Source organism: Phascolarctos cinereus, unplaced genomic scaffold (genome assembly GCF_003287225.1).
Source record: "Phascolarctos cinereus isolate Bilbo 61053 unplaced genomic scaffold, phaCin_HiC Scaffold_726;HRSCAF=1367, whole genome shotgun sequence".
Taxonomy (NCBI): domain Eukaryota; kingdom Metazoa; phylum Chordata; class Mammalia; order Diprotodontia; family Phascolarctidae; genus Phascolarctos; species Phascolarctos cinereus.
The window spans coordinates 384,848,530-384,858,638 of NW_027556098.1; the positions used below are offsets into that span (position 1 = coordinate 384,848,530).

The window sequence follows — 10,109 nt, forward strand, 5'->3', positions numbered from 1 at the left end:
AAGGGTTGGACACAAGGAGCTTAGAGATCCTGGCTAGCCCTTAGATTCTGCTACCCTGACCTGATGCTTTCTTTAGCCCGTCCTCTGGAAGGCAGTTGCCATAGAGGGCCCAGAGATGAAAAAGAGGTCTAAAACCTAGAGAAAGGGTTATTAATCATGAGCTTCTTATTGCAAAATTCAGGCTTAAATTGATGAAAGTGGGAAAAATCATCAGACCGTATAGATATGACTTAATATCCCTTATGAATATGAAATGGAAGTGATGGATAGATTTAAGAGATTAGATCTGATAGATAGAGTGCCTGAAAACCTATGGACAGAGGTTCAAAATACTGTACGGGAGGCAGCAACAAAAAACATTCTAAAGAAAAAGAAGAGCAAAAAAGCAAAATGGCTCTCTGATGAGGCTTTACAAATAGCAGAGGAAAGAAGGAAAGGGAAAGGGGAAGAAGAAAGGGAAAGATAGACCCAACTGAATGCGGAATTGAAGAGAATAACAAGGAGAGATAAGAAGGTTCCCTTAAATGAGCAATGCAAAGAGATACAAGAAAACAGCAGAATGGGAAAGACAAGCGATCTCTTAAAAAAATAGAGACATCAAGAAAAAGTCTCATGCAAAAATGGGCATGATAAAAGAGAAAAAATTGGGGGCAGCTAGGTGGCACAGTGGATAGAGCACTAGCCCTGTGGTCAGGAGGAACTGAGTTCAAATCTAGCCTCAGACCAATCACTTGACATTTACTAGCTGTGTGACCCTGGGCAAGTCACTTAACCCCAATTACCTAAACAGAAAAAAGAGAGAGAGAGAGAAAAAATGTTAGGCACTTAATAGAAGCTGAAGAGGCTAAGAAAAGATGGCAAGAGTATATAGAAGAATTTTAAAGAAAGTTCTTAACATTGCTGATAATTGTGATAGTGTGGTTACTGATCTCTAGCCAGACATCCAGGAGAATGAAGTCAAGTGGGCCTTAGGAAGCGTTGCCAACAATAAGGCTAGTGGAGAGGATGGAGTTCCAGATGAGCTATTTAGAACCCTAAAAGATGATACTGTTAAAGTGCTGCACTCAATATGCCAGCCAATTTGGAAAGCGAAACAATGGCCGCTGGATTGGAAAAGATTAGTTTGCATCCCAATTGTAAAGAAGAGTAATACCAAGGAATGTTCAAAGTACCAAACAATTGGACTCATTTCACATGCCAGCAAGGTTATGCTTAAGATTCTGTAAGCTAGTGTTTTTGCAATAGGTGAGCTGAGAATCGCCAGAAGAGCAGGCTGGCTTTTGAAGAGGCGGAGGAGCTAGAGACCAAATTGGGAGCTCAGAAAAACCTCTGCTTCTGCTTCATTGACCACATGAAAGCCTTTGACTGTGTGGATCACAACAAAATGTGGCAAGCCCTCAAAGAGGCGGGAGGACCAGATCATCTCACTTGTCTCCTGAGGAACCTGCACGTGGGCCAAGAACTGAACGTGAAATAACGAATTGGTTTAAGATTGGGAAAGGGCTATGACAAAGCTCTATATTGTCACCTTATTTGTTTCACTTACATGCAGAGGACATCATGAGAAATGCCAGAGTGGATGAATCAAACGTTGGAATCAAGGTTGACACAAGACATATCAGCAATCTCAGATACTAAGATGATACCCCTCTGATGGCAGAAAGGGAAGAGGAATTAAGAAGCCTCTTGATGAGGGTGAAAGAGAAGAATGCAAAAGTGGCTTTGAAACTTCACATAAAAAAATAAAAACTAAGATCTTGGCAACTGCTCCCGCCACCTCCTGGCACATGTAGGGAGAAGAAATGGAAGCAGTGTCCAATTATACATTCTTGGGCTCAAAGATCACTGCAGACAGTGACTACAGTCACTCTTTGGAAGGAAAGCTCCGGCAAATCTGGACAGCGGACTACCAAGCAGAGATGTTAGCTTTCAGACAAGAGTCAAAGCTATGGTTTTTCCAGTAGCAATGTATGGCTATGCGATTTGGACCATGAGGAAAGCCAGAGGCTGCAGAATCCCGATTTTGAATTGTGGCGCTGGAGAAGGCTTTTGAGAGTCCCTTTGACAGCAAGAAGATCGAATCAATCCATTAAAGAATTGGATTCAGGCTATTCACTGGAAGGCCAAAATACTGAAGCTGAAGCTTGGATACTGTGGCCACATAATGAGAGGATGGGAAGAGAGGATGGGCTCGTTGGAAAAGACCCAGATGTTGGGAAAGATTGAAGACAAAAGGAAAAGGGATTGGGGGAGGATGAGATGGATAGATAGTATCATTGAAACAATGAACGTGAACTTGGACAGACTTTGAGAGAGAGATAGTGGAGAATAGAGGGGCCTAGGGTGCTGTGGCCCATGGGGTCATGAAGAGTCGGACATGAGGCAGTGAGGTGGCATAGTGGATAGAGCACCGGCCCTGGAGTCAGGAGGACCTGAGTTCAAATCCAGCCTCAAGCACTAGCTGTGTGACCCTGGGCAAATCACTTAATCCCAATTGCCTTGCCCAAAAAAAAAAAGTTGGACACAACTGAACAAGAAGTTATTTAAAAAGTTAAAAGACAAGTGCACGACTCTTAGCTTAAGAACCTTCGACCCGATGGTCCCTTAGGGACCAATTTCAGTGCAGGGTGGAAAGGATTAATCCGAGAAGTCTCCCTGGAGGAGGGTGTGTGTGTGTGTGTGTGTGTGTGTGTGTGTGTGTGTGTGTGTAAAACAGAGTGTACTGGGGGGTGGAATTTGTAGCAGAAAAAATCTCAGGTGTGTGTTGATTGGCTAGAATGGCGCAGCCGCAGCTGCTAGAACTGAGGGTTCTCATTCACTCGGTGATGGTGAGGATGACTATTGTGTCCGCTCTTGCCTCTTTAAGAACCCCAGCTCCTCCACAACTACCACCCACACCGCCAGGGGTTCTACTTCCGCCCGGTCTGCGTCTGACTTCACTACGCACAGAAGCCCCGCCGCAGACCTGGTCCCATGGCCTGGGAAGAAGAGCATCTATGCGCAAGCGCACCACTGTACTTGTTGCCATGGAGAGAACGCCAGTGGTTCTGAGAAGTGGGAGGGGTGGAGAATGTGCGTACTCCCGCCCTCCTTTCTTCTTGTCAGGTCTCCATGGCAACATTAAAGCTTCGGATAGCGCGAGCTCACCAAGTTCTACTGAGACTTAGGAAGCCGGATCCCGGGGCGGGGCTACGCGTGCGCAGTGAGGTCGTACTTATCCCGCGTGCAAGCGTAGGGCTCCTGGTTGTCTAGCCGATGGGAGGAGGTGAGCAAGAACTCTTAAGGGGGCCGGCGCAGAGCAGGTGGAGAAGGGGACGCGGATAATTGCCCTTTTGGGGCCACAAAGAGAATAGGGGCAGTGAGAGGAGGAAGGGATCCTGTCAGTGTCCAGGGGCCGGAGGAAGGAGTGAGCTTGTCAATATCCCTTTGGGGCAAAGGAGGGAGGGGTCTTGTCAATATCCCCCTAGGGCGAGGGAGGGTGGGGTCTTGTCAATGTCCCCCTGGAACCGAGGAGAAGGGGATCCTGTCATTGTCCCTCTGGGGCAATAGCGGTAAGAGAAGGAAGGGGGGGCTGTGTCAGTGTCCCCCTGGGGCAGTGAGAAGAGTAATGGTTGTGGCACCCCCCCATGCTTCCCTGGGGCGGTGAGAGAATGGGGGTCCCTTGAGCTCATTCAGGTAGCTTTGCCCCTTTTTGTGAGACAAGGAAGCCATACTTAGAGAGCTGGCTCTCATTAGGTCTTCCCACCAATATCACAGGCCTGTTGTACTTCAGCCTCTCCATTCCCTGGGAGGAGTAGACTGTCTGGGTCGGGCCATGGCCCTGCTCCCGGCCCCAGGCTCTGTGATTGTCCCCGATTGGCACGAGAGCACGGAGGGCAAAGAGCACCTGTCGTCCATCCTCCGGAAGAACCGTCGGAGGGTGTTTGGTGAGTGGAAGCTCAAGCTCCTGTCCTCTGCCAACAGAGGCTGGGGAGGCTCCCATCAGCTTTCATTGGGAGCCAAATCCCAGCCCTACCACGAAGTGTGGGGCTTGGGCAAGAACTTTTCTGGGCTTCAGGTTCTTCCTCAGAAAAGGAAGGGGTTGGATTAGATGCACTACAAGGTCTGCTGTAGCTCTGGCTTTCAATGACTCCTCTCTGGGCTGTTGGCCTCCCCAAAGAAAGGGATGTGGTATTTTAGCTCATATTAGCTTTCGCCTTCCCCTCCCATTTGTCATCCCTGCCAGTTATAAATAAAGTGTTAGAGGATGGCCTGAGCAACAGGATACTCAGCAGATCTGAGAAATGAAAGATGCTTTGGGATATTGGAGCCAGAAGGAACCTTGGAACACAGCAGAGTAACCCTAATTCTGAGCTGAGAGGATCGTTAGTTTGCAGAATGTTGAAAGTGTGAGGGTTCTTAGAATATAGCATGTCAGAGCTGGAAGGGACCTTAGAGTATAGAATGTCAGAGCTGGAAGAGATCTTAGAATATAGAGTGTCAGAGTTAGAAAGGACCTTAAGGTATAGAATGTCAGGGCTGGAAGGGCCTTGCGAACAGAAAATGTCAGAGCTGAGAGAGCCATTAGAACACAGAATGTCAGTGCTGGAAAGAGTCTTAGAACACAGAATATCAGAGCTGGGAGGGCCCTTAGAACACAGAATGTCAGTGCTGGAAAGGGTCTTAGAACAAAGAATGTCAGAGCTGAAAGGGGTCTTAGAAATTGTCTGGTCTAACCCTCATATTTTACAGAAGGGGAAACGATTTCAGAGAAGAAAGGTGACCTGTCAAAGTCACACCACAAATCAGTAGCAGTGCCTGAAAAGATGATGTCTGTCCCCTGAGATTTTTCTTAAGTTTTAGTTTTGGAAGAGGCTTCAGAGACCATCTGGTCTAAACACTCTCATATTTGCAAGGATTATCTCTTTTTAAAAATTTTTTTATTTTAGGCAATTGGGGTTAAGTGACTTGCCCAGGGTCACACAGCTAGTAAGTGTCAAGTGTTTGGTCTGAGGCGGGTTTGAACTCAGGTCCTCCTGACTTACAGGGCCGGTGCTCTATTCACTGTGCCACCTAGCTGCCCCTGGCAAGGATTATATCTTACTAATCTGGTACAGGGCTCTTCTTCTAGTATAATTAAAATATATGTTGAATTCATTCATACATTCCACATACATGGTATAGTTGATAGCTCTCAACTAGATGTTAGCAGCACTGGGTCTTGTTTCCTGCAATGTCGCTAACTTGTTCTGTTAACTTCCCCAAATTACATTCCTCTCTGTGCCTGCGAAATGGAGAGGTCAGACTGGATGGTCACTAAGCTGGGAAAAGGGTTTACTTTGAGGGGGTGACTATCTGAAGCAAAGATTACCTATTACTCTAGGGCTGCTTGAGAGGCTGGTTCTGCCTCCCCAGGTGGCTGCTGACACTGCAAGCTACAAGATCTTTGTGTCTGGGAAGAGTGGGGTGGGGAAGACCGCCCTGGTGGCCAAGTTGGCGGGCCTGGAGGTTCCTGTGATCCACCATGAAACAGTAGGTAGGTGGTAATGGGGGGGAGGCCTTGGGTCTGGCAAATGGGGACTAACTGTCTGTGCTGTCTTGTAAAAACTCACCTCTGCTAGAAAATCTCCTCTGATTACATTGGGGTCCATTGGTCTATTTCCTTAGGCTCATATTTTTTTAAGACTCATATATTTTTGGTCCTCTCTGTTCCTTTATATTCATTGATGTTTTATTTTGTAGTTGTTGCTAAGTCTGTTTTAAGTTTATGCCCTGTGACTGATGTTCAAACTAGATGCTTCCTGAGGGCTGGGCTCTGTCCCTCCCTCTAAGACTAGGGGTTCCCGGAGAGCAGGTACTTTTGTGTCTTCTTCTGTAAACTGCCCCTTCTCTAGGCCATCTTTCTAGCTTGTTTGGAGAGTTGGGGCCAGGTAAGGGTAGAGGAATGGAGGTGATGAGCAACCCCTTTCCCTAGGCATCCAGACAACAATAGTGTATTGGCCAGCCAAACTTCAGGCCAGCGATCGAGTGGTCATCTTCCGATTTGAGTTCTGGGACTGTGGAGAGGCAGCGCTCAAGAAATTTGATCACATTCTGCCTGTGAGTGGAGGTGCAAGAGGGGGGTTAAGAATGCTTGTGTTTTGTTCTCTCTCCTCTACCCCCACCCCATTATACTGTAAGCCTCTTAAGGACCAAGACTACCGTACTGTATCTGAACTTTACATCTCTCCCAGTGTAAAAAAGCACAGTGCTTTTTGCCCCATAGTAGGTGCTTAACATTTAGAATGCATGAAGGAGCATTCCTCAGGGTGGGGCTGGGCCAGTCCCCCAGAGGTGTCTTAGAAAGATGGGAGTTGGATGGGATGCAGTTGAAAACTCTTGGTTCTTGTTCCTGATTTCCAAGGGTCATTGTCCTGTCTCTTGGGGAAAGGACACTGGGCTGGGCAGGGTGTCTTGACTGTTCCATGAAGTCCTGAGTCATAGCTGGAGAAGTCCTAGTAGGTACAGTGACTGATGGGTGAGATATGTTGAGGTTCTCCTCAGAGATAAGAGTCTGAAAGTTTCCTCTTTTGAGAGACAAGTGTGGTCTAATGGATGGAATGCTCAACTCGGAGTCAGAAAGACCTGGGTTCGCATCCCACCTCTGACACTCAGTAGTTTTGTGACCCCTGAGCTAATCACTTAACCTCTTTGACCCTCAGTTTCCTCATTTGTAAAATGAAAGGATTGAACTCAGTGACCTCTAAGGTCTTTTCCAACTCTGACTCTGTGCTCCTATGATCTAGGCCTGCAAGGAGAAAACAGATGCCTTCCTTTTCCTCTTCTCTTTCACTGATCGCTCCTCCTTTGAAGACCTCCCGGCTCAGCTTTCCCGGGTTGCTGGAGATGTCCCCAACACTGTCAAGATGGTCATCGGCTCTAAGTATCCTTATGCCATCTTCCCATTTATAGTCCTGGGACCCACCAAAAGGGTGCTTATCTCTGGGTGTGCCCCATTGCACAGGTGGCTGGGTTGTTTTGTTCGTAGGTATTTGTTTCCTTGTGTACTCTTGAGTCAGGAGAGAAGAAGACCTGGTGCTTTGAGTAGCTTGTAAGACAGTGGGAGGCAGTGTGGCTCAGTGGATGGAGTTGACCTCAGAGTTAGAAAGATCTAGTTTTAAGTCCTGCTCAGGTAATGGTTAGACTCAGTGAACCCTGAGGTTGCTTCTATTTCTGAGACTCTAGTTATTGGAGGGGATGTCAGCCAGGATCCCAGAGAGAAACCTGTACCCTGGAGCTATACCTTTTCTGGGTTCAAAAGTAGGTGAACATGGGTCCGACTGGACAGGGGACTTGTGGGATGAGGTATAGGGCTCCTGGATCTGGGAGCTGGCCATCCTGGAGGAGGTAGGGACAGAAATGGGCTGGGGAGCAGTAGGGGATGTTATGATTTCCTTGACCTCCTTTTTCAACAGGTTTGATCAATACATGCACACTGATGTTCCCGAGCGTGACCTCACGGCCTTCCGCCAGGCCTGGGACCTGCCCCTGCTGCGTGTGAAGAGCGTACCTGGGCGCCGATTGGCCGATGGGCGCACTCTGGATGGGCGGGCTGGGCTGGCAGATGTGGCACACATCCTCAATGGTCTGGGGGAGCACTTGTGGCACCAGGACCAGGTGGCAGCTGGGCTGGTCCCTGGCCCCCAGGAGAGCTCTCCAGATGGAGGGCAGGGCTAAGGAGAGGGAGTCTGACCTGAGGGCGCTCCTGGAAGTAGGACTTACCTTGGAGTTGGCATCCCTGCCAGGGAAGGAGCTGGTGTGCTTGTAATCTAGTGGAATGGAAAGAATACAGCAGGCAGAAAATCTGGGTTTGTGTCCCAGCTGTGACTTTTCTAGTGTTACCTTAAGCGCATCACTTCACTTTAATTCCTATCCTTAGTTTTCTAATCTGTAAAATGGAAATATACTTACACTGCCTCCCTCACAAGGATGTTGTAGGGAATGCATTTAGCAGGCTTTAAATCATGATAGAAATATGAAGGGATGATAATACCTGCTCTGACTAGACTGTCCAGGACTGTCTGTCTGTGGGGTGATGGAAAGAGGTATGAATTTGGAACCTGAACACCCGGTTTTGAATTCTAGTTCTACCACTTCCCACCTCTGGGACTCATTTTCCTCTTCTGTAAGACGAACAAGGTGGTCTCCAAGCTCATTTCTGGCTCTGTAGCCCCTGGGAGGTGAGGAGGTGCTGTGGGGCTGCAGTGTTCCCAGAAGGTCTTCCCTCCCCCACCTCCACTGTCAGATCTTCTCCCCTCCCCAGCTCTGAGCCAATATAGAGGAGAAAGGGGCAGAGCCAGAGAGGACCAGGGCAGCCGGATCCTCGGACAACAAGCCAACCTCTGGCATCTTGGCTGGTGGCTCCTTGGGGATGTCAAATGGTGGAGCTATTATAGTCTCAGACTGTCCCTTAGAGAATTAGGGTCCTGGTTCAGAAGAAAGAACACTGGACTTGAGTCAGAAGACCTGGGTTCAAATCCGTACTGTGCCATTGAGTTCTTACAACCTACAAACTAGCACATCAGACTCTTCATTTATACATTCTCCAGGTCCCACCCACTGTGGTACCCTCTCTTCCTTCCTCTCTGGCTCTTGTCCCTTCCCTGCTGGATGGAGGATTTTAGTTCACTGGTACGGAGAGGAGAGCTGAGGGGAGTGGGGAGGGGAAACCATCTAGGAGGGGGTTGGACGACATTGCCTTCAAATTTCTTTCTTAAGCTAAAATCCTGTTTCCCCCCAAGTCTCCAGGCTACCAGTAGGTGCTTTTTCCTTTCAGGACTCAGAGGAGACCCGGGTTCTGAAGCCACTGAGATCAGTAATTCCAGAAGCAGCATTTCTGGCTGAGCATCCATCAGTCTACAAGTATTTAGGACAGAGGTTCCTGACCTGGGCTGGAGAACTTGTTTTATATGTAAATATATATTATATGTGTATAAAATATACATATTTGATAACTAAATAGAATCAGTTTCTTTTGTAATTCTTTGTAATTTATTTTATACATTTAAAAACATCCCCCCAAAAGGGTCTATGACAAAAGTAGCTTTAAGAACCCCAGATTTAGAGGCCAGCGTGGGAGGAGGGTGTCAGGGAGGAGCCCCAGTGCCGCCACCCTCTCTGGTCCTTGGAAAGTAACTGATCCAGCAGGACTGGACCACAACCTCCCCGGAAGGTCTGAGCCTGGCCCCGCCAGGTGGGTGCTGGAGGCATCCCAAGCTTGAGGAGTTGAGAGCCTGACCCTTCCTCCCAGCACTGCGGAGATGTCTCCTCTCTGCCTCTCCCCCAGTCCTCATTCTGCTTTCAGTGTTTAATAGGCGTGCCCCCAAGGGGCAGTCAAGCTACTGCTGCAAACTTGGGAGGGAGGGGCCACCCCGGCACGGCCCACACTTCTGTCCCGTAATTTTCCTAATAACTGAGCAAATGCAAATGGCAGAACCACTGCTCTTGAAGGGGAGGCAGGCGCCATGGAGGAAGCCGCTCTGAAACTGTAGTTGGGAAAGCCTGGGTTTGAAAGTTCTTATGCCAGTGACAGCGTCTCGCCCTCTCTGAGCCTCAGTTGCTTTTTCTGTAAAAAGGGATGCTAATGCTTGGACTAGAGACTTCCTAGGGTGACCCATGCTGTGGGCTTTGTAAACCTTAAATCAGAATCGGGGTGTGAGTGCAGGTGGGGAGAGAGCAGTTGGTTTGGAGTCCAAGGTCTGTGTGACCCTGCGGTAGCGCGACCTCACTGGGTCCCAGTTTTCTTACCTGTAAAGTGAGGAGATTGGACTCATCTCTCCAAGTTCTCTTCCACCTCTAAATCGATGCCCCTGAAATAGGGAAACTAGTAGAGACAAAGCCTTTGACCCCCTGCCTTGGGAAGAGTGGGGAGGACCAGTCATTACCGACGTCACTGGGTCCTTTGCTTTTTCTCTCCCTGGGCGTGATGGGAAACCAGAGTCAGGATGGAGAATCCTTATCTTGGGCCCTTGGGACTTCCTCTGCAGTTCCAAACCAAGTGCCCCCTGTAACAGTGTAAGCCAACGTCTGTGACCTTCTGACTCTGGTGCTCTCAGGGGGCCCAGGCTCCTGCAGCTGCTCAACTCTGACTA

The 10,109-nt window shown here is 48.5% G+C and overlaps 1 protein-coding gene across 4 annotated transcripts; it reads left to right on the forward strand.

Moving 5' to 3' along the window:
* The first annotated feature begins 3,161 nt into the window (after nt 1-3,161).
* CPLANE2 (ciliogenesis and planar polarity effector complex subunit 2) lies at nt 3,162-8,982 on the forward strand. 4 transcript variants are annotated; one of them, XR_013482538.1, is made up of 7 exons: nt 3,162-3,265; nt 3,757-3,926; nt 5,363-5,515; nt 5,954-6,078; nt 6,765-6,901; nt 7,434-8,649; nt 8,795-8,982. XR_013482538.1 is itself a non-coding variant. In XM_020972959.2 (6 exons), the coding sequence occupies exons 2-6, from the start codon at nt 3,815-3,817 to the stop codon at nt 7,693-7,695; spliced, it is 789 nt and encodes a 262-aa protein (XP_020828618.1). In that variant the 5' UTR covers nt 3,162-3,265; nt 3,757-3,814; the 3' UTR covers nt 7,696-8,982. The 4 variants fall into 4 exon arrangements, 3 of the variants coding, with proteins under 3 accessions (XP_020828618.1, XP_020828630.1, XP_020828641.1); XM_020972959.2 differs by having other exon boundaries at nt 7,434-8,982; XM_020972971.2 differs by lacking the exon at nt 3,162-3,265 and adding an exon at nt 3,285-3,406 and having other exon boundaries at nt 7,434-8,982.
* The last annotated feature ends 1,127 nt before the right edge of the window (nt 8,983-10,109 follow it).

Coding starts and splice junctions, on each gene's coding strand:
- CPLANE2 (XM_020972959.2), top strand. CDS start 3,815: ATGGCCCTGCTCCCGGCCCCAGGCTCTGTGATTGTCCCCGATTGGCAC. Junction 3,927..5,362: donor GAACCGTCGGAGGGTGTTTG/GTGAGTGGAAGC, acceptor CTATTACTCTAG/GGCTGCTTGAGAGGCTGGTT. Junction 6,079..6,764: donor AATTTGATCACATTCTGCCT/GTGAGTGGAGGT, acceptor CCTATGATCTAG/GCCTGCAAGGAGAAAACAGA.